Source organism: Benincasa hispida, chromosome 8 (assembly GCF_009727055.1).
Source record: "Benincasa hispida cultivar B227 chromosome 8, ASM972705v1, whole genome shotgun sequence".
NCBI lineage: Eukaryota > Viridiplantae > Streptophyta > Magnoliopsida > Cucurbitales > Cucurbitaceae > Benincasa > Benincasa hispida.
The window spans coordinates 41534659-41558541 of record NC_052356.1 but is presented as its reverse complement, the minus strand read 5'-3'; the positions used below and the strand labels follow the sequence as shown (position 1 = coordinate 41558541).

At 32.5% G+C, this 23883-nt stretch overlaps 2 protein-coding genes across 2 annotated transcripts; one reads left to right on the top strand and one right to left on the bottom strand.

Moving 5' to 3' along the window:
* Positions 1-387: 387 nt before the first annotated feature.
* Positions 388-3241, top strand: LOC120083542 (BAHD acyltransferase At5g47980-like). The gene is made up of 2 exons (XM_039039337.1): positions 388-893; positions 2214-3241. Exons 1-2 carry the CDS (start codon positions 483-485, stop codon positions 3111-3113), a joined length of 1311 nt encoding a protein of 436 aa, XP_038895265.1. The 5' UTR covers positions 388-482; the 3' UTR covers positions 3114-3241.
* A 9758-nt stretch (positions 3242-12999) lies between these two features.
* On the bottom strand, positions 13000-16405 carry LOC120083895 (cucurbitadienol 11-hydroxylase). Its single transcript, XM_039039804.1, has 9 exons — positions 16137-16405; positions 14804-15131; positions 14550-14702; positions 14217-14465; positions 13883-13972; positions 13701-13779; positions 13417-13523; positions 13204-13331; positions 13000-13090 (listed from the first exon to the last, which is right to left on the bottom strand). The coding sequence occupies exons 1-9, from the start codon at positions 16334-16336 to the stop codon at positions 13000-13002; spliced, it is 1425 nt and encodes a 474-aa protein (XP_038895732.1). The 5' UTR covers positions 16337-16405.
* Between the last annotated feature and the right edge of the window lie 7478 nt (positions 16406-23883).

Sequence of the window (23883 nt, the reverse complement as noted above, 5' to 3'; positions counted from 1 at the left end):
AAATCCTATTTCTTTTATTTGAGCATGTCTGTCTGAATGCTAAAATTAATGGAATTAGAGTGCTTAAGATCCTAATTGTTTCCGCATGTTGAATGTCAACACCATCACAAATGAGCATAACTCAACAAATATTAAATATGTACTATCAATCTCGAGATTAGAGATGAGATCATTTTCCTACTATATTGTTAAAATAAAATAAAATAAAAATAATTAGATTAATTCAAAAACAAATTTGATTTGTTTTTAAATACTTTAATGTTTAGACTAAAAATCCAATGATCATGGAAGGTAAAATGAAAGTTCACGTGATTCACGCCAAAGCATCATATCCATTATTTTAAAAACAATAAATAAACAAAATCATCCATTATTTAAAAAGTAAAAATAAAAAAATCATCGTCATCAACGTTAACTCTGTTCACTACTTATTTCCGTAGATTCAGTCCCAATTCACAGACAGAGCTTCAAAAATCAAGACAATGGAAGTTCAAATTCTCACCAAAGAAATCATTAAACCTTCTTCTCCAACCCCTTCCGATCTTCGCCGTTTCAACATCTCTCTTCTCGACCAGCTCGCCACCGCCGGTTACGTCCCTGTCATTCTCTTCTTCGCCAACGCCGACGGAGCGCCGCCTTTCGAGGAAAGATCCGCCCGCCTGAAGAAGTCACTGACGGAGACTTTGACTCAATTTTATCCACTCGCCGGCCGCCCCAGAGAGAATAGCCACATCGAATGTAACGACGACGGCGCTGAGTATGTTGAAGCTCGAGCCAATTGTGTTCTCTCCGATTTTCTAAAGGATCCGACGCCGGAGCTGCTCACCCATTTTCTTCCGATTAAGACTGAAGCTCCCGAGGCCGCCGACGGCGGACGCATGTTTTTAGTTCAGGTATCAAATTGAGTGATGGTTTACAATTTGAAGTTGAAATTGACTTTGAAGAAATTTTAACATATAATTTTCAATGGAATAACATAATTGATTGCCAATATTTTATTTGTTTTTATATGAAATATTTGAATTTTTTGGTCAAATTCTTCCAACAAAATCAGGTTCTTTTAAAAATATTTTTTACTTTAGAGAACTTGACTTAGTTTTTAAAACCAAGATCAATGGCCAAATAAGACCTTAATTACTTAAATTTGTTAACATATGATGCGTATATTTAAGTTTCATTTTATTGTTTTTCAGAAAAAATAAATTTCATTTTAGTATATGCAATTTCTAATAAATTTTAAATAGTACCTTAAAATTAGTTTAAAATAACTATAATTTTCAAGCCGGAAATACCTATCTCTATGTGAACATATTTCTAATTTTTTTAAAAAAGAATGCTAATAAGGAATATTTAAAAAATAATAATAATAAATTTACAATATAGATAATTTTTAAGATATATTAAAAATAACCAGATTAGAATTAGATATTTTAGAGTTTATGAATTAAATAGAAGGAAATTAAAAGATAGAATTAGAATAATATTTTAAACGTGATAAATTTAGTAGGGTCTAAATCTTTAAGGGTTATAAATTGTATAGATTATAGTGTTTTTTTTAGTACAACATAGAATATATTGTTACTTATTAGGGATATACATAAAAATACCGAAAACCAATCCGATCGATCAAAATTGATTGAATTAAGGTCGGTCGGTTGATTGTCAGCTTTCCTATAAAAAAATTGAAAAATCGACTGACCAAATGTATGTTAGTTTTTTTAAAAGTATAAAAGCATGACCACTACCAATAATCCAAGCCCAAACCTACTATTTTAGTGTTGATTTATTATTATTTTTTATGTTGCCTATTTTTCAAAATCCACTACATGATTGATTTAATTTTCTTCATAAAAAAACGATTCATTTAAAATTTAAAAAGTTACAAATTATATTAACGTAAGAAAAACACTTCATCACTTCATCTTTTCTTTTCATTCATCTTTGGCTTTGTTTAAAAAGAAAAGACCAAACCGACTAATCGATCCGACCACCATCAGTCGAATTTTACACATTTTTTTGTCGATTTTCGATGTCAATTTTCTCTCAAAACTAACACCGACCAACCGATATACACCGTTATTACTTATTACCATTAGGGAATTAAAATGTTACAAAATTAAAAATAGGGTTGGATTTTAATCTATTATTATTAGAAGCTTAAAAAGTGAATTGAGAAATTACTCATTTAATTTTTATTAAAATGAATTTATCAGGTGACGTTATTTGAATGTGGAGGAATGGCGATGGGCATAAGCTTCTCCCACAAACTAGTCGACGCATCCTCCATAAGCGTAATCTTAAAAAGCTGGTCTGCGGCGGTGCGTGGTTCCAACACGGCGGCGGCCGCGTTTCTTCAAGCATCTCTAGTACCGCCGCCGGAGGGAATCCCAATCGCCGTCCCTCCAGCAGACTTAGGAGGCAAAGTCAAATGCAAATCCCGAAGATTAGTCTTCAACGCCCAAAAAATCGCCGATCTAAAATCCAACGCCGCGAGTGAAACCGTACCAAACCCAACGCGCGTGGAGGCCGTAACGGCTCTCATTTGGAAATGCGTAATGAAAGCAGCAACTCAGAAAACGACGTCGTTTTCAAATCCCCCAAATCTCACCGTCATGTCCCAAACCGTAAATTTACGCAAAAGACTAACCCCACCGTCGCCGGAATATTCGATCGGAAACCTCGTCGGAAACTTCGTCACGAACCCAATTCCGCCGGGGGAAAAAGACCTGAAGGGACTCGTAGAATTATTGAGAGATGGAATTAGAGAATTTAATAAAAATGGGATTAATAGATATGAAGGGAATGATTGTTTTATGAAGATAATGGAGGGGCTCCAACAATCTGGGAGTTTGTTTATGAGAGATGACGTGGCGTTTTATATTAGTAGTAGTTGGAGCCGGTTCGGTTTGTACGAGCTGGATTTTGGGTGGGGAAAACCGGTTTGGGTCAGCATTGGGAGTAATATGTTTTTGAATTTTGTGGTGCTTATGGACACTAAAGATGGGGAGGGAATTGAAGGTTGGGTTACTTTGAAAGAAGATGAAATGGCATCTTTTGAACATGATAATGAGTTGCTTGCTTTTGCTTCCAAAAACCCTAGTATCCTAATTTAATGTAATTATGGATATGTTTCACTTTTGTTGTACTTTTAATAAATCTAAATGCAATTTGATTGTGTTAGAAATGATTGTAATGATGTCATCCATGGTGTTTATGACAAGTTTAGTGGGAGCCAAATGGAGCTTTGACCTTAGTGTTGGCAAAATTTTCCTTGGGGTCGATTCCTCACGGAATTGTAAAATCTCCGGTTTGACCAAGAATGAGGGTCAAATCGGGGATAGGGTGGGGATGGAGAGGGTATCCTCGCCCTGTCTTCAACCCCGACTCCTCCCTGATTATATTATTAATTAATTATATATATATATATAAAAGAGGTATTTTGACTTTTTTACATTTAGCCTAGTTTTTCATTTAACTCAATCTAAATACAACTAAAGTCTCCAAGTCCAAACCTAAGAGAATTTTAGGATTTTTTTTATAAAAAAGGTCCCCATGGAGAGACAAAAGGGGAAACGAGGAATCTCCGCCCTCGTCACCGCTTTCAAATGGCAGGGACAGAGGTGAGAATGAGGGTAAATTCCCCCATCGGGGACAAGGAACCCCTCCCCGCCCGCCTTAACCCCATTGCCAATCTTATTTGACCTCGAAAGTGAGGAAAAATACAGGTATGAGTGACTTGTATGGTCAAATGAAGCTCAATTATGAACAAATTTAAGTTTGAGAATGGAGGAATCTCGCCTAAGTTTTGACGAAACTACAAAGAGTCAAACAAAAATAAGATTGAGACGTACTTATATTTCTCCTCAAGATTGACCATGATCAAATGTAAATCATGGTGTCACATAATTGAAAATGTATGATCATAACACCTTGTTTAACCTGCCATTAAGCTAAGTTGTGCATGACAATTCATATTTGGTATCCTATGTGTTACGATCCTACTATATCAATTGTGTGGCACCATAATTATACTTGATCATGGTTATTTATTACTCTGATTGCATATGGCCTTCTTTTCATAATTATTTATTCGTGAATTTCTTCTTAATATTCCCACATGCATCATTTAATTTGTTGGAATAATTAATTTATGTATATCAAATTAAATATATAGCATTTATATCTAGACTATTTAATGGGCATATTGTGTCATTTTAATTATAGACATTAACTTTAATTATAGACTCAACTTCGGAAGTGTGGTGATTTGATGAGTAGAAACCAATGCATTAATTTAGGGGATTATGGAAACCCTAAATCAACCGATAATTACAAGGTAATTATAATCTCCAAAATATTTTGCTTCTTTAAGTCTCCTATTCCCTATTTGATAGCCATGGATCTGCCCATTCCATTTGAAGAAGACTGCAAACCATTGCAGGTCATGATCTAAATTCTAAATAATTTTTACACCTTTAATCCATACTTAGATATTTTGTCTTGATTATTATGTATAGTAATGAATCTGAGTTTTATGGACTCTTCAACTACCCATAACCTATACAAAGAATAGTATAACCTAAAAGGAATGGTATAATAGTTAGTTATATTATAAATATGTTAAATTAGATGTAATATAGATGTTCAAACTTAGTGTCTTAAAGACAACAATTGTCAAAATCCATGTGTCACTCTACATGTTACCCATATGTCTCATACCTACATATTATTAGTGTCCATGTAAAGCCATCTTCTACTTGCCATGGGCATTTGGTGAATCTTGAGAGAAGACATACATTGATGAAAAATTTTGGAAAAAGTGAAGAATTTTGGAGGAATATCCTATTTTCATAATTTTTTTTTATTTTTTTTTTTATATATATATTATGTTTTATTTATTTTAATATTATATTTTTTTCTATATTTGTATTCCCCTTCGCGCCTCATTTTCACACCACGTTATCAACACAACTTCTTTTATTTCCCACGCTAAAGGTAGGTCCTATATGTCTTTTTTTTTTCTTTTTTGTTATAATTAATAAATTAAATGTTAATTTGCATATCTAGTGCATATTAAATTTTTAATATAAATACAATATTTTGTGATAGTGTTGCCATGACAAACCTTACAAATTAGAATTCGCAGCCCTTGACACTAATGACAATAACTATTTGTTATGGGTGCTCGATGTCGAAATCCCACCTGGATGTTATGAACCTTAGGAAAATAATTAAAGAAGGAAGTCGGGCATTCAACCAGGACAAAACAAAAGCTATGATTTTCCTTCGTCATCATCTCCACGAGGGATTGAAAATGAAGTATCTTACAATAAAAGATCCTTGTATCTTGTGAAAAAAATTGAAAGAGATGTATGATCATAAAAAAACAGTTATTCTTCCTAAAACTCGTAATGAGTGGATGCATTTGATACTAGCATATTTTAAATCAGTAAGTAATTACAATTCCACATTATTTAAAATCAGTACAAAGTTGTTGTTATGCGGAGAAAAAATCAATGATATTGATATGTTAGAGAAGGTATTTCCTACAGTTCATATCTTGAATATGCTCTTGCAGCAACAATATCGAGAGAAGAGTTTTAAACAATATTCTAAACTAATTTCATGACTTCTTGTGCCCGAACAAAATAACGAGTTATTGATGAAAAATCATGAATCTCGACCATTCCCTGAAGTGAGTACCGTGAATTTTAATAATAATCATGGTCGAGGTCGTGACCATGGTAAAAGAAGAAATAATTTTTCTTTTCATGGTGACGTTATAATCATCCAAATTTTAAGAGAACCACACGAAATGATGATCATAAAGAAAAATCTCCACTAGTTAAGAATTCAAAGGATGATGAACAAAAATGCTTTCAATGTGGCCTGAGGACATCAGTCACATATTTGTCATACATCGAAATACTTAGTTGATATGTATCAAGCTTCCTTGAAGAAAAAAAGAAAAAAATGTGGAAGCAAATTTTGCATACCAGGATAATGATATATTTGACTCATCCTATATGACAAATTTAGATGTGGTAGACTTATTGGAATCTTTTGAAGAGAAGATCGACACATTTGATGGAACATCAAGTGTTTCTTTTGACTTTGAAAATATCTAGCCTTAATGTTATTGTTCTTTTTATCCATCTTCATATTTTTTTTCCTCTTAGTAAGTTAACTTTTGTATATTCTAAATGTTGTTTTTCTTATTGTAATTTTTTCTTTTAAGAACATGGATCATTTTCATATGTTGGGTGATTAAAAAATGAGCAAAGAAGATCTATGTCTGACAGACAATGTAACTACATATACAATACTTACAAGCAAAGAACATGGATCATTTTCGTACTGATGATTGGTTATATCCAATGGACATAGAAATATATCTATGGCAAGAAGAGTTCAATTTTCGGTCTTTAGTGGAATGCTTGGTAGTTAACGGATGGTGGATATCGTGACTAAAGAGTTTAGTTAACTATTCACGTACCGTTGGAGCTTCGAGCCATAGGTCCATAAGGTCCTCTTAGTGATACAAGTTGAGAATCAGTTTTTGGGTCAGTTTGAAATGTTCAAATTGACAAGAGGGGGTTAGATTATATACGATATAATTGAACGAGTTAATTAAATATGATATAATTAACTTTATGTATGAGATACATTAATTTGGAGGAAATTGGATATAAATATGATTTATATCTAGTAGAAAAAAATATTATAATTAATATGATATTAGTTTATATATTATGAATATGATAAGATCACATTCCTTGGACGGTTATAAAGAAAATGTGAAGGCGTTTCTTCTATTCTAAATAACGAATGAGTGCATTATAAATAGAAGACGGTGTGTTGATCTCGATGTGCTCAGACATTGTGAAAAGATAGTGTCATCGTTTAGGAAATTAGTGCCTATACAATAATGACTGCATGATCACTTACATATACGATATTGCTAAGCGACCGCATACAGATTACATCGTCGAGCGCTATTATCTAAACGGTCGTTTACCTTTTTCCTAAGCGATCATTTAGCTCCCGGTATTTACTAAACGATCGTATAGACGATCACATAGTTTTTCCTATGCGATCGTTTGGACGATCGCTTACCCTTTTCCTACACGATCGCTTACTTTTCCTACACGATCGGTATACTTCACCTAAATGATCAAGCATCTTGTCTATGCGATAGACGACTCTTCTCCCACTTGCTTGATCGTTGTGTACGGTCCTCTTCCTTCTTCCTCTACCAAATCCGAACAAAGCCCACACTTTGGATTTTCACTCCAAGAATACTGAGGCTCTGGTTGTGGTGTCTTCTCCGTTTCTTTCTGTTCAAGTGGTGATTGTTCGAGATAGACGGTTGGGCTTCAGACTCGCTGTGAAGAAGAAATCTTTATTTGTTATGATTTATTGATCTTTTTAGCATTATGAAAGTATGTTTGAATGTATATGCGGTAATTCTGTCACAATGAATTGGAAAGATCCGCTTCCGCTTGTAGGTACTCTGAATAAGAGTTCCTTCAATTGGTATCAGAGCACTCGGTTTTCAGATATTCCAATTCATTGTTGCAAAAGAATTGCAAATACGTTCCTGGTGGGTGCATTTCTACACTGTTTAATCGTTCAATTGCTGTAGATGTGTAGATTTATGGATGTTTTTCGTGGATGTTAGCCTCGGGTTGATTTAATGCTTTTTACATTTTCGATTGTTTGAAAAGCTCCTACGTTTTTTTGGGTATTAATAATCGTAATCGAGTATGTATTCAAAGTCTGTTTGAGTTTTGAATCATTTGTGAATCTGATCGGAGCAAGCGTTGTGGTTCTTCGAGGAAGGAGACGATCAATGTGGATCGCATCGGTTAGACGATGGAGTATGCGATAGTTTGTTGATCGCATCGGTTAAAATATGGGGTATGCGATCAAGGCGTTGATCGTATGTGCAGACGATGGGGTACGCGATCGCTGATGATCACATTGTGTAGATGATTGGGTAAGCGATCAAGGGTTGATCGCATCGTGTCGATAATCAGTTATGCGATTGTTGAGTAACGGGTCATGTAAACGATGGGATGCTTGCGTATCGCTTAACACGCGCGCGTGCACTAGACGATTGTTTAGGTCAGCAAGTTTCATCACTTAGTAATTGACTAAACGATCGCTTAGTCACGCAAGGTAAATCGTTTACCTGTCGCCGCGTTAAGTGATCACATAGACGATCGTTTTGGCTAGCAAGCTTCATCGCTTAGTAACTGACTATACGATTGCTTAGTAACGCAAGGTAAATCGTTTACCTATTGACGCATTAAGTGATCACATAGACGATCGTTTTGGTCTGCAAGCTTCATTGCTTAGTAACTGACTAAACAATTGCTTAGAAACGCAAGGTAAATCATTAACCTGTCGTCGCGTTAAGAGATCACTTAGACGATCAGGCTTCGTAGCCTCGTTGTCGTCTACGCGATCATTTAATTTTGCTTCTATCGTCTAGTGCGCGTTGGACAATCGTCCACCTTCGGCGTTTACTACTCGATGGAGTTCTCCTGGCGGTTTAAGACACAGTTCACCTGTGAACCGGCTTGCTTGATAAAAAATATAATAGATAGAGTTATTTCATGTAATGTATGTTTTTAATATGTCATATGGTTTGCACATATAGTAAATCCTACCTTAGGTTATGCATTGGTCATGCATCATCTCTTTATTGTAATAGTTATAATTTAGAGAAGCATGTTTTAATTTACATAAGTGCATGCTCATGCATCATATAATATAAAGGTTATATTTATGTATGCTTTATTTATTTAACATTATATTTATAAGCGTTATAAAATACTTCATTATGTGGGATGAGTGTTTTAGTTGTTTATTTTATAAATGGTTATAAAATGAAATTAGAATTAAAATAATTAGTAAAAGATTAATATGTAGCAAGTCTATCTATAGTAGACCTTTTGTCGAAGGCGGGTTTTGTATAGGCTGGGGTATTTAAGATGACAGCAACGGAATACCCCTACTGGGAACCTACCTGGAAAGGTAATTTAGATAAATTTGATGTATGCATACAAATTAAGGCCAGTCCATTAAAGAGTCTAATGTTTCTATTTGGATTTTTTTTTAATTTCAAAGACAAAAGTTGTTTTTTAGCGAATTTTATAAATAACTCAAATCATCATCAGTAGCCGGATTGTCTAGGTTAATAAACTCCTAGGTAGAACATTTAGTGGGAGGTTCTTGGGGCATTTGATGCTTCATTTTCACCTCTCGCGTTTCTCCCTCATAGTCCACACCGTGAGATCTAACCTCGGCCTCGAGGCACCTTTGGCGTGTCCCCCTAAAGATGGTATTTGGGTAGGTCAATATCAAGGTGGATGGAGAGAGTGATCATAGTAAGTGGGAGCGGGAAGTGTGACAGCATATCCCTCGATCTCCTTCGTTGGATTGAATAAAGTTTTTGTGCATCGCCTCATGGCACCCTGGTGTGTCCTCCTATAATGAGGTTACAAGATATAAAGTAAGATTAGTTGCACAAGGGTTTTCCTAAAGACCTGGTATTGATTGTGAGAAGGCATATTCTCCAATGATGAATGCAATTACACTAAGATATTTGATTGGCCTGACAATGTATGAAAGTTTGGAAATGCATCTTATGGATGTAGTCACAACATATTTATATGAATCTCTTGATAATGATATTTATATGAAAATCCCAAAAGTATTTTAAAAACCTAAAACATATAAGTCAAGTTCCCGATAAATGTATTCAATAAAGTTATAGAGATCACTATATATATTAAAATAATTAGGACGAATGTGGTACAATTTCTTGTGTGGATATTTGTTGTGAGTAGGATATTAAAATAATCCAATAAGTCTATATTTTTCTATAAAGAAATCACAGTCAGGATTTGCAATTATAGCTGTAAATGTTGATAACTTAAACATAATTTGACATTCCGAAGAGTTTTCAATGACAATAGATTAAGAAAGAATTTGAGATGAAAGATCTTGGAAAAACAAAATTTTTCCTTAGCTTAAAAATTGAGCATTTAACAATAAAATATTTGTTCATCATTCAACTTATACAGGAAAATTTTTGAAAATATTTTATGTGGACAAAGCACATCCATTGAACATTCCAATGAAAGTTCGTTCACTAAATGTGAAGAAAGATATATTTTGACCCTGAGATAATAACGAAGGATTTCTTGGTCCTGAAGTACCATATCTTAGTACAATTAGTGCACTTATGTATATTGCTAATAATACAAGACCAGATATTGCATTTTCAGTAAATTTATTAGCTAGATATAACTCTTCTTCAACAAAAAAAAAAAAAAAAAATATTGAAATTGAATTAACCATATACTCTGTTATCTCTTAGGAACGATTGATATGAGTTTTTTTTATTTAAATAAATCAAATTTTGATCTAGTTGGTTATGTAGATTCTAGATATTTATTAAATCCACATAAAGTTAGATCTCAAACAGATTATCTATTCATATGTGAAGGAACTGTTGTATCATGACGATGAGTGAAACAAACCATAACAACCACTTCTTTAAAATCATGCAGAAAGACTTGCGATCCACGAGGCTAGTCGAGAATGTATATTGCAAAAATCAATGACTCAGCTCATTTTTGTGGAATGTGTGGCTTATCTTCTAATAAAAATCTTCTAACAATATTATATGAAGACAACAAAGTTTGCATAGCCCAAATCAAAAGAGGATATATTAAAGGAGATTGAATAAAGCATATTTCACCGAAGCTTTTCTACACTCATGATCTTAAAGAAAATAGCGATATCACCGTACAACAAATTTGTTCGAAGGATAACCTGACAGATTATTCACAAAGGCCTTACCTACTGCAGTCTTTTAAAAACTGGTGCACAACATTGGAATGCGACGACTCAAATATCTCAAGTGATGTTTCCATGAGAGGGAGTAAATATACTATATTCTTTTTAAGAGTATTAGATTATATGAAATATATACTTTTTTTTCCTTCACTAGGATTTTTTTCCAATGAGTTTTTCTCCTAATAAGGTTTTAACAAGACACATTTCAAATATAATGGGCATCTAAGAGGGAGAATTATAAATATGTTAAACTAGATATAATGTAGATGCCCAAACTTCAAGACAACAATTATCAAACTCCTATCACCCCATATGTCACTCTACATGTTACCTATGTGTTTCATACTTACACAATATCCATATAAAGCTACCTTCTTGCCATTTTGCCTATAAATATGGGCATTTGATGAATCTTGAGAGAATGCATATATTGGTGAAAATTTCATGAATTTTGGAGAAAGTGGAGAATTTTAGTGGAATTTCCTATTTTCATAATTTCTTATTATATATATATATATATATGTATATATATTATGTTCATTTATTTTAATATTATATTTTTTCGATATCCGTATTCCCATTGTGCCTCATTTTTACAAGAAGTTGGACATTTGTAAATGAACCATTTGAATTTGGCATTCGTAAGATGTTCATTAGTGGGGGGATTTATTTTGATCATATCGAAGACTCCACAAGTATTCATAAGAACTTTATATTCGATAACATGATTTTCCATTTCAAAATCAATTGGCAATGAGAGAGGAGTTAGTAGCTTATATATTTTGTAAACATTGTGATAAGGTTCTTCAATTTTTCCAATGTGGGATCCCCAATACTTTACTATACTATTCTTAGAAAATATCAGAAGAGAAATTGTCTCACTTGTCTCCAAAGCACTATAAAAGAAGTTTATGGATTTGATTTCAAATTATCTATGTTAGAAACACTTTTTAGTTTAAGGGTGTATTTGGGGTAAGGACTATCCTAATACTATAATAATCACCTTTTGCTACCGTAAATACTATTTTGTATTCCTCAATTAGCTACTATCAACACTATTTCAAAACTCTAATTTGTTACAATATTTACTATTTAATACAGTTTTTACTATTTTCATTCATAATTTTTTTTTATTATTTGCTATAGTGTTTACTATTTTCTTATCAAACTAAAATATTTTACACCTCAAATACATACTATTATAACTCAAACTAAAATAATTTATACCCCAAACACAAACTATTATAACCCAACTATAATAACTTAGGATTATAATAACCAATTCCTTGCCTCAAACACCCCCTAAGTGTGCTAACTCTAGTCAAATTTCATTTTTGTATTATTTAGTTTGAGAGTGAGGAAAATGATTGAGTGATACAAAAGCTTAGAAAGAATGTCCTTATAATTGGGATCAGATAAATAATTCTATTTCTTACAAGTGTTGAATTCTATTAAAATGATTATTTGGGAAATATGAAAACCATGAACAAGAAATCATGAGGAAATGAGCACAATTTTTTAAAAACTAAGGTCCCGTTTGGTAATTATTTTATTTTTTATTTTTATTTTATATTTTTTGAAAATTAAGTTTATTTCCTCCCTATTCCTTATAATGACTTGCATCTTTCTTTAAGTACAATGGTTAAATTCTTAGTCAAATTCCAAAAACAAAACAAGTTTTGAAAAGCTATTTTTTTAGTTTTCAAAATTTAGCTTGGTTTTTTAAACCATTGGTAACATGTAAATAACAAAAGAAGAAATTTAAAGGTAGAAATAGTGTCCATAGGCTTAATTTTCAAAAACAAAAACAGAAAAAAAAAATCAAATAGTTATCAAATGAAACTTAACTGACTTACCAAATTAGACATTCAAATTTGAAACCATCTTTTTTTTTTTTTTTTAAAAGAACACTTTGGGCCAAATAATTTTAAAATGTAAATTGAAGGCCATTACCAATAATGAAACCATGTTAATCAATTAAACTTGATTTTACAAGATGCTTTTAATACAAGAAGAACATGGTCTTATTGAACCAAAGGAAGAAGACAATATAGTAGCTAGTACAAATAGTTCATCCCATAAGGTGTAGATTAATAACATTTTTTTTTGGTAAGCAATTCTATTCAATCATTCCTTGGGAGTGAAGTTCACATGTAACCCATCTTCAAAACTCAATATATGAGCTCTTGCAATCTTTCCTCCCTTCAGTTTGGTCCATCTATCAAAATTAAAATTAAAAGAAAAACATTATTGCATGATATTAAAATCTCTTACATACTATATGTTAAAAATGATTAACAGATTTAATTATCATAAACTATATATATGTACCTATATTTGGTGAAAAGGATATGGAGGAAGGTACACAAATAGACTTTAGAGTACTCAGCACCAGCACAATGCCTTAAACCTCCACCAAATGGCATGAAGTTCTTTTGAACAGTCATCGAGTCTATCTCCTATAATATTCATAATCATCATTTAAACAAGCTATCTTAGCAATTAATTAACATGTTTAGTTAAGGATTGTTTTCCATAATATACTTTCCAACGCCATGGATTGAATGTAGCGGGGTCCTTGTACACTTCTGGATCTCTGTGACGAGAAGCGGTAACAAGCATTACTGTCCATCCTTCTGGAATTATGTATCCTATAATATCAATCAAATGCAAGTTAGTGAACCCACTAATATATAAATATAATAATATTACAATTAATTCACAAGATAAATATAACTAATTAAGAAATATGTCATCGACTAATAAATCAAAAAGATCAAATCTATCTAATCTAAAGTTCAAGTATACATAAAAACATTTGTTTTTACCTTTTATTTGAATTTCCTTGGTTGTTTTTCTCAACAAAGCAGGTGTTACACTCCCCAACCTAAGTGTTTCACTAATGACCTAAAATCCAAAATAGACCAAAGAGAAAAAAATGTCATCATATTATAATGAATAAAAAAAATGACAAATAATGAATATAAGAAATTTATAAGTAGTATATTACATTGAGTGTGAAAGTCATGGATTTGTATTCTTCCCATGTGATTGGTCCATCTGGATCAGCTCTGGCCTTTCTAATCGCCTCATGCTCAGCCTAAATTAACACGAAAAAATATCACAACTTAATTAATCATTTAAGGAAAATAATTAAAATCAAATGCGTTTAAAAAAAATATTTAATTCAACGTTCACAACATGGTCCCTTCTTAATCATTGGATGTAAAACTTCATGGAAACATAATAGATTTCAATTTCTTTTGTGCATCTAACAGTTAATGAATTGGTACATTGTTTTGATCTCATTGAATAATTTTTTTTTTATGTATTTCGAGTCTTACTTCCAATTCTTTCACTACTTCGGGGTGATCTGCGAGGAAGTTGAGGATCAAAGTAAGAGTGGTAGAGATGGACTCAAAGCTAGCAAAGCTGATGGAAAACAACAATTGGATAATGAATTCCTCTGAGATGAACTGTTGGGATTCCTTATCTTTAATGGCTTGCCCCAAGAAATCTTCTTCACTGCTAGCCCCTTTAGCCAATCTTTCCTCTAAAATATCTTTTAGCTTCTTTTGGATTTCCTTCATGTCCTATTGTCATAAAAAAAAAAATATATTCATATTCTCTCTTTTTGTGATAACACATAACTCGTCGGTTTAAACTTTGTGATTCACCTTCATGCATTTATTGTAAGTGGTGCCAGGCAAATTTAGAGGCAATGTGAGAAAACCTCCGAGAAGTCCTGTAAACTTCTTAGTTAGACCTCCTGTTAGTAATTTACTTGAATCTTCACTGAACATCTTAACAATCGATGTTCTGAAAACCATCTGAAAAATGCAAGAAAATAATAATAGTTAAATATATTATTCAAATTATTAAAAATGAAATCTCTCGGATCGGTTATGGTATATTTAATTATTTAACCTACCGCAGCGGCTGATTCTTTGACTTCGACGCTGGGTTGAGTTGACCAATAATGAAGGGTTTCTCGAGCGGATTCTTCGATACGAGGAAGGAAGCGATCACGGAGTGACTCGGCACCAAAGTGGTTCAAAGTAATGCTTCTAATATACTTGTGAATGAGGCCAAGAGCCTTGAGCCATTCAGTGTCAAGGCCAAAGAATTTGGAGAGTGTATCTAAATACCACATTTCTACGGCCCTTCCTTCTTGTAGCATTATGTAATGGTTGAATTCTGCGTCCGTTGAAACCACCACCGGCCTTCCCGCCAAACATGTCTTGAAGATCGGTCCATATCTAAAAATCGTTCCCATGAATTTTCGTTATAATAATAAATCTTAATTTTGAAGAATAAAATTAACTATTGATAATAGAAAAAAATACTAATAAGTGGAATCTAAAAGTTAAAAGGTCTCGTTTGGTAATAATTTGATTTTTTATTTTTGTTTTAAAAAATTAAATCTATTTCATCCACATTTCTTACAATGATTTGCATCTTTCTTAAATACAATAGTTGAATTTTTAGCCAAATTCTAAAAATAAAAATAAATTTTTGAAAGTTACTTTTTTTGTTCATGGGTGAAAAGTAGATAACAAGGGAAGAAATTTGGAGATGGAAGTAGTGTTTATGGACTTAATTTTTTTTTTAAAAAAAAACAAAAATAAAATGGTTAGTGAACGGAGTCTAAGATTTTTCTAAAAATACTAGACCTCCCAAAATCAACCCGAAATGCACCAAGACATCTGTCTCCACTTGTTGAACTCTTTTTTTTTTTTCTTTTTTTTATAAAATAATTCTAAGACAAATATATATGTTTCCTTATTTATTTATTTTTTTTCTCTTTTTGTCTGTTGATGTTAAATTGACTGTGATTATTATCATTATTTTAGATCTAATATAACCACAATTTTTCATGAATTCTTTTTTCTTTCCTTAAATATTTTTAAAAAAAATTTCATTGTTGGGCTTGAAGTGAGTTGCAGAAGATAGGTTTCATCCTAAGAAATATGGGTGAATGATGGATGACATATTAAAAAAGGATGTAAAAATATTTTCCCGACCCTATTCATTTATATGCTCAAATTCACAGGTTAATTAAATATGTTAATTTCACTAAAATTCATCATCAATAATCACACTTAACACCTTCATTTTTTTTCTTTTGGTCAAGGATATTGATATATTTTACCAAAGAAAACGTACTCTCGAACATATATATATGTAAAATTTTAATGCAAAAGATCTAGTTTCTGTAGTGAATAATTTGTTTTATAATACTATTAATGTAATAATAAAAATACCTTTTAACTTTGCTTTGGATGAAAGGGTGGACATCAAGGGAGTCACTAGGTCGACTGAGTTGAATCGTTTCTCCAATGAGGGGGAGGCCCATGGTGCCCGGCGGTAGAACTCCATTGAATTTTGAATCCTTCCATTTGTTAACCCAATGAATATAGTAGACAACTGCCACCGTCGCCAAACCGAGCAAGATCGTCCACATTGTATTTTTTCTAGTGATTTTCCGATCAGTCGATCACAAGCTCGAAACGACGACGCTGAATTGAAAGGATTGGATGAACTTCAATTAAGTTTACAAGAAGAAGGTATGGGAGTAGCTTTTATAGATGATGTTCAAGATAAGTGACAGTTGTGTGAATTAAAAAATGTACATAACTAATAATATATATATCATAGGAATTTTCAAATTAATTTTTAGAATAATTTTGATTTGGTTTTCCTTATATATAAATTATTGATTTGTAAATATTAATCTGTTTAGAGACTTCATTACATTATAAAGAAATATTGAGATGGATGAAATTAAAGAGAATCATACAACTTTAAGTTGTTATAAAATAAACGGTAATTGCAATTTGTAGTATTTTTAAGAATAATAACCAAGTGTATAACATCATTTAAAAAAATTATAAATATAGATTCTTATCAGTGATATAGTCTATCATTGATAGACTATTTAAATTTGATCATATTTGTAATTTTTTTAATATTATGTTATATCTGCTAATATTTTAGGTCTAATGCCTATATTTATAATTGTTTATAATTGTTCGTAAAATAAATGAACCGAGTTTTAAGATAATTAATGATTAAAATTAAAAGGTAATGATGTGGAGAAATACATTAGAAGTATAGAAAGAAACATGATTCACGATGTTATATATGAAGCCAATTTTGTCTATTCTTTTAATTTTGAAATATATGAATATTTTATTACAATTGGGTGGATTGAATGCAACTCAATTAATGTAATTATTAATATTCATGTGAGAACAATGATATAGCCATCCAAATTAAATCAAAGCTGAGTTTTTTTTTCTTTAAATCCCCTTCTATTTAATTTGGTAATTTTGTGTACAATAATCAATAATAGGTAGAAATTTTAAAGTGATTTTCAGAAACTTAGGCGTTGATACGAAAAATGGATGAACGGCAAATTTATACTTTTAGAAGGAAAAAAAAATCAATATTCTACAAAAGAAACATAAAATCGATGGTGTCAAGTCACCAACACTCCAACATTTCAAGTTAGTATTAGGTTTGTGAGTAAATTGACAATATAGAATAGTACGAAGATTTTTTTGGCATACCTTCAACGAACGATTCACGTTGCTTAAATAGGTTTGATACCACATTGATGTTCAATTTTTTTTGTTTTGTAGGGTTTTGGAACTATTGTTCTTTCAAAAATAAAAATTATTGTTGATTCATTTTTTTTTGTAGTAGGCAATTTAGATTATGTTTTATGTTTTTAGATTTATTGAATTAAAAAATTATAAGATTACAATTGATCTTTCATATATATTTCAAAATTATATTTGACGTAGAAATTTTCATGAAAGATATCGAAAGAATAATAATATATTTTGGTAATAAAAGGACAAAATCTATATATATATATATACAGCATTTTAAAAAGGATCGGGGTCAAAGACAAATACCCTTATTTATTATTTCTTTTTTCCCTCTCTTGATATAGCCCATTATAACGTGATTCACGTGCTGCCCCAATGCAACATCAGATGGTTCTCCATGATCATCTTTTCTCATATATATATATATATATATATATATTCATGTGACTAATAAGATCCCACAAAATATAATTACTCTCATAAAATAATAATTTTAAGAATCTTAAAAAATAAGACCAATTACAGAAACTACGACGTAGGGTAGCATTTTTAATTATACTTTTAAATTTTCAATTGTAAAAATTAGGCTCTCAAATTTTGACGGATGTCGAAGTTGGACCTTCAAAATTACAATAGTTATATAAATTGAACATCCAAGTCATAAAAATTGAAATCTCATATTTATCCCATTGTTATAGTTTTTATAATATATAAGTTTGAAAATCTAATTTTAACACTCGTATAAGTTTGAGAACTCAATTTTTACGATTAAAAGAATTTGAAGGTTTAATTGTAATTACCAACATACTTTATAGGTTTTTCAATTTTCCATAAAAAGTGATGGGGGCTACCATCTATGGGCCTGAAAATAATAATGTCTTGAATTTCCTAATTTAAATATACTTTTAATTCATAAATTTTTAAAATATATATTTTAATCTCTCAATTTATATGTTTATTTTAGTGAAAAATATATCTTTTTTGGTTCTTAAATTTTGAATCTGATTTAGATTTGGTTTAGGTTTCAACATGTTAGTTATTAAGTTTGGAATTTGATTTAGTCTTTAGGAATTCAAATATTACAATATTAACCTTGAGGTTTAAGTTTTGTTTCAATTTGATCTTTAGGTTTCAAGATTAACACTTTTAACCAGATTTTTTTTAGTTAAATACTCATATTTAGTCTTTAATGTCAATTTTATTAATTAATTTAAATAGAATTAAGAAGATTATATTTAACTATGTTTTACTATTTTTTTATCACTATTAAAATTAATTTAAATTTTCACTTCATAATCATTTGAGTATTTGTGCCCAACCAAATACATCTGTGCAATGGAAGAACAACATTAGAAAAGCTTCGTTGACTGCTAATGCTAATGATGATTTCTCATGAACTACTAGACTTACCTTGCTGAATGTGGAAAAGACGTAACCTTTAACGGGACTTATCATCAGAACTACTTAAGCTAGTTGTCCCAACTCAAAGAAAAAAAAATAAGATTTTGAATCGGAGGTATTGCATGGGATAACCTTTCTTGCAAACTCTTTTTAGTTAAATTGGTTTGATTTTAACCGTCCCACCTAATCATAAAGATGTGATCTTAGAACTCATTTACACTAAGTATTACCATCAGTGGGAACTTTGCTTTCTTGTTGGGAAGTATCTCTGTCATTTTCACTTCTTATTACTCTTTTCGTTCACTTTTTCTAACATTTCTAGTACCAACTAATTCATTTGGGCGAGACATCTTACAATCTCATGATGCACCCATTCATTCGAGAAAGCCTAGGCCTAAAGTAGGGGCCTAGCTGCCGAGGGAAGTGTCAACGGAGACTATGGTGGAATAATAGAATAATAGTAGTACTCTGATTGTCTAGTGGAGGGCCACCGTATTCTCAATTATAGTCAGAGGTCTCCTTACTCGCCTAACTACCTTTCCTTCTCTATTTTACCTCTAGTCCACAGAGATTCATTTCACCGGTGCGAAGAAGTCCTCTCAAGACTTCTGTAAGTCACACCTTCTAGTTGGTATGAAAGACATTCGGCGATGAATTCGACCTTTGATTGAATCTATTATCAGTGCTATCAACCGTAGAACCAATGAAAGGCGCTAGTTGTTGCACTCGTTCAGGTTCCTGCTCTAGAAAAGGTGGTTGTGTATTTCCCATGCGGAAAGTGATTGGTGGGAAAACTAAGGCCAATGCCCAAAAGAAGGAGAGAACGGGCAGCTATGGTGAAGTCGGATGCTTGAAGCAAATTTAGATACGACAAGACAGCTCAGACGGAGTAGAGAGTTGCCACAACCTAGGGCGGGGTTTGCTTTCTAGTTAGTCAAAGTCCACCTTTTTACAAAGGGGGAGAGTGCCAGGATGGACGACGTCAAGGAGAATGTAGAGATGCCATCAGTTTGGAACACGAAGCCTGTAGAGATTCCTGCAATGAAGATAAGAAAAGGCTCGACAGAGGAGATTCGGTAACTGTTATGAATGTGGAGGAGTGGGGCATTTTGCTTGTTACTGTCCCATCCCAATGTTCAGATAGACGAATGCTACTGAGAAAATGCAGAATAGACCAGCTAAAGATGGAAGAGTGAACATTGTGGAGCCTAGAGCCCAGGAAGGAAGCTCTCAAGGTAATTCCTTGATTCAGTTATCATAGCTATTGTATTGATTGTACTTGTAAAGAAGAATATCTATTAAACAGAGTCAAGTAGTATGTTACGTTGATTTTACCGAGCTAACAAGTAATGTTCTTAACTCTTCTCTTTTCATTGTAAGAGAGTATGTGTGTGCCATTGATGTCTGGCACCAATAGAACAAGTAGCTCTTCCATTACCGAGAAATATAGAAATAGTTGTACCATGAATATACATCCCTTTACCGATAAATTAATTGCTTCCATTACTGACTAGAAACACACCAAATTCACCTTTAGGTGCTTCCACTGCGGTATAGATAGAAGAAGCTGGTATGGAAAACCTTTTATATAAAGTTCGAAATGGTGAATTGAGGTAGAGTAGACCGATGATGATCCTGTAGTCATTTGGCCGGCTATTGAAAGAAAAAGCTTGCATCTGGCTGGGTCTTGCCGGTCCCATCTCTCTCCAAACCTAACGTGGTAGTTTCCCATCATAGGGCTTTCTATCTATAGATTCAGGCATCACCAAGGAGCTATGTTTGTTATTGAATCAGAATGTACACTCTTGAAAGGTGTGTCTAAACCATATTTGAGTATTCAATGAGTTTACCACTGTAATGAATAGAGCAATAAGATGATAGGGGTATGCAATTAGACCTGCAAGTCTTTTTTATTCTTGTTCGGAAGAAAATAGTTCATAATAGGCCAGTCAGGACTAGTGTTATCCTAACCGGTCTTCTTCTTACTTACAGGATTTTTTTTTCGGGATTGAGGTCTGATTGAAAGAGTGAGGGTTTAGTCTTTCGAAGAAGAGATGAGACCAAATCCTTCTCACTTGAGAGATGCGATGAAGGATTTGTTTTTAGAACAAAGACTCGAAGGGCTCGGTTGCTTATAACAATAATTCTTGGAATTCCTTGGGGATTTTTTTATTGGTGTTGAACTGACTATAGTGCAAAGCATTATTTCTTTGGTTAATAAGATCCAAAAGGGTTCTCGATCCTGGGGGTGGAGGTGCGAGTTCCCCCACATCCGACTTAAGTGGCGAAGGCCCTTTTCTTTGTGCTTGGTAAGCGTTTCGCTTTAGCTAAGCTTACAGCGAGCCTATCGGCATCAACCCAGCTTTGACCGTGATTGCTTGTCGCTTTTGGCCGCCTTATTCTGTCACTCGAGATCCAAGTTAGCATCGACAAAGATCTCTTTCTTCCTCAGGATGGGTCTGAAGGATCACAATGAAGGATCCTTGAGCGCGATCATCCAAAACCCCAATTTTTAGTATTCATAATTTTATAGAGAAATGGAATAGATCGTGCATTCAATTTCAAAATAATACAACATGCAAAAAATATGAAATTGTAGAAAAATAAATTTGGGTTGTAGAAACCTCTTACCTTTGAAGACTTTATTCAATGTAATCTCCCTCCAACGAATGGACAACGCCACAATTAATTAATTTAACAAATTAATTAATTAAAAAAATAAATAAATATATAATTAATTAATTAATTTAATAAATAATTTAATATATATTAATATGTTAACCACCTTATCATATAATATATATTAAACTATATGTTATATCAAATATAACATATAATCTATAGTTTTCATATTGTATCATATACAATATAACCTATAGTTTCTTTTCTCTCATTAATGACATTTACATTAAATTTAACAATATGAATCCAATTTAAAAAAATTAATATTTGAATCATATTCAAATATTTATTTTCTCTCATTAATAGTTAATATTATAATGTATCGAATACATTATAGTAATTATATCATATATAATTAAAATTTAATTAATTATATCATATATAATTAATTCCCTCAATTAATTTGAACAATTCAAAATAATCCAAAAATCGATTCTCATTTAATCCCATTGAGCTACCGAGGGGATCTCATTACCTATAGTTTGAAGCTCCAATGGTACATGAATAATTAATTAAACTCTTTACTTAAATTATTCATTACCCGTTAACTGTCGGACACTCTACTAAAGATCGACAGCTGCACTTTTTGCACTACAGATATATTTATGTGTTCACTGGATATAACCAATCAACAATACGATGACCCTTCACAAATTGTTTGTAAGTATAGCTGGACCAAAATTATCATTTTGCCCCTGAATTATTGGATAATTATTATTTTTCTCTAATAACCAATTGAGTGGGAGGATATTGGTGGTTTCAGGGTAACCATGAGATAAAAAAGTAAAATGTTTTCCTAAATTTCGTAGTTGATGATTGAGATTTCTATTCTAAAAATTTACTCACGGTGACTGTCAAGTGAATAGGATTCACTAAACGATAGCTGAAGAGAGACTAGATGATTTGGAGTGACTCTACACCATAGTCACTCAGCTGGCCGATTAGCTTAACGGTCGAGGAGTTTTTAAACTTGATGCGTTGTAAATGTGATGCGATTATGGTGTATGTTTGCGGTGATGAGTTATGCGTTGCACATGCAAGTTTTCCTAGTAAAACCCAAGTCTAAATCTCACTAAGTTTCCTGGTAAGTCCAGGGTCGAACACAGGGACTACTGAGTTACTATATGACATTAAAATTGATTCCTTTGCGGTGACAAAAACAAATAAGTTGGTTGGTATTTTGTTTAAGTATAAATCCTATGCGACGGGTTCAAGTAAAGAGTTAATGAAATTGAGAATTACAACGAGTATGTGATGAACAGGTTGAGAAGGAATTTAGCTAACATTTTCTAATATTGCATTCAAGTTATGCGATCATGCTACATACACACAACAACATGTCATCTCTCAATGCAAATGCCATAGTTCCTATTTCTATGATGCATGCGTTGTATATGATAATGTCGATAGGACTTATGTCTAAGCCTCTGTTCTTGTCTATGCGATGATGAATGATGCACACATACACAAGGTGACCGCATACTATCATATCCTATTTCTAGGGTGCATGCGATCCGTAATAGAAAACAAAACTTATGTCTAAGTTTCTATCTCTTGCTTATGCAGTTCTAATCTGACTCTTTCAAGCCTAGATTCTAGTCTGACTCTCTCAAGTTTAGATTCTTTCTTTAGACTACTCTCTTAAGTATCTCTAAAGGGTGAATGACGCATACATAAGACAAGATGATCGCATAAAGTGAAGATCTTAGTTCATGCTAGCTAAGTACTTCTCAACCCATTTGGAAAATTAGCTACTCATGCGAAATGTGGAGAGATTAAACAGATGTTGAGATGAGAATTCCATTTTCTATAAATAAAGTGCAAAATACAAAACAAGAATGGAAATTAGGGATAAGAAACCCGGTAGCAAGGTCTTGCTTCCCGTGGCTTTTACACTGTCTTTTCACTCCAACTTTACCCAGAAGAATATCCCTGGTTTTACAAGTGTCGGCCCTTTCTCCTTTTATAGCACTTTCCGGCAATCTTTCGAGCTATCTAGGGATGATCTCTCGGCATCTTCTTCTCTTCACTCATCTCCGTCTTCTAAGTATAAGAATAACTACAGACTAACGACTATCTATTTTGTATATGATCTAACTTGTTATTGGTGAACTCCTTTAACGATGGTGGCCTTTGGTATTTATAGAGCTTAAGGTGAAGAAGCTTTTCTCTCTAATGATTGCAATGATGGGCGGTCATTAAATCTTCTACACTGATACGCTGATTAATGGTCACCGAAAAGTTGAGTATACTTGCTACAGTGTGTCGTTAACGGCTTGTCTAACTAAATTCGGATTCGACCGTCATCAGC

Bases quoted from the DNA above. Each gene is read 5' to 3' on its own strand.
- LOC120083542 (XM_039039337.1), top strand. From the start codon at position 483: ATGGAAGTTCAAATTCTCACCAAAGAAATCATTAAACCTTCTTCTCCA. The intron at 894-2,213 runs GTATCAAATTGA...TGAATTTATCAG, and splicing joins GACGCATGTTTTTAGTTCAG to GTGACGTTATTTGAATGTGG.
- LOC120083895 (XM_039039804.1), bottom strand. From the start codon at position 16,336: ATGTGGACGATCTTGCTCGGTTTGGCGACGGTGGCAGTTGTCTACTAT. The intron at 14,466-14,549 runs GTGAATCACAAA...TTATGACAATAG, and splicing joins CTTACAATAAATGCATGAAG to GACATGAAGGAAATCCAAAA. The intron at 13,780-13,882 runs GTAATATACTAC...TTTGGATTTTAG, and splicing joins CCATGACTTTCACACTCAAT to GTCATTAGTGAAACACTTAG.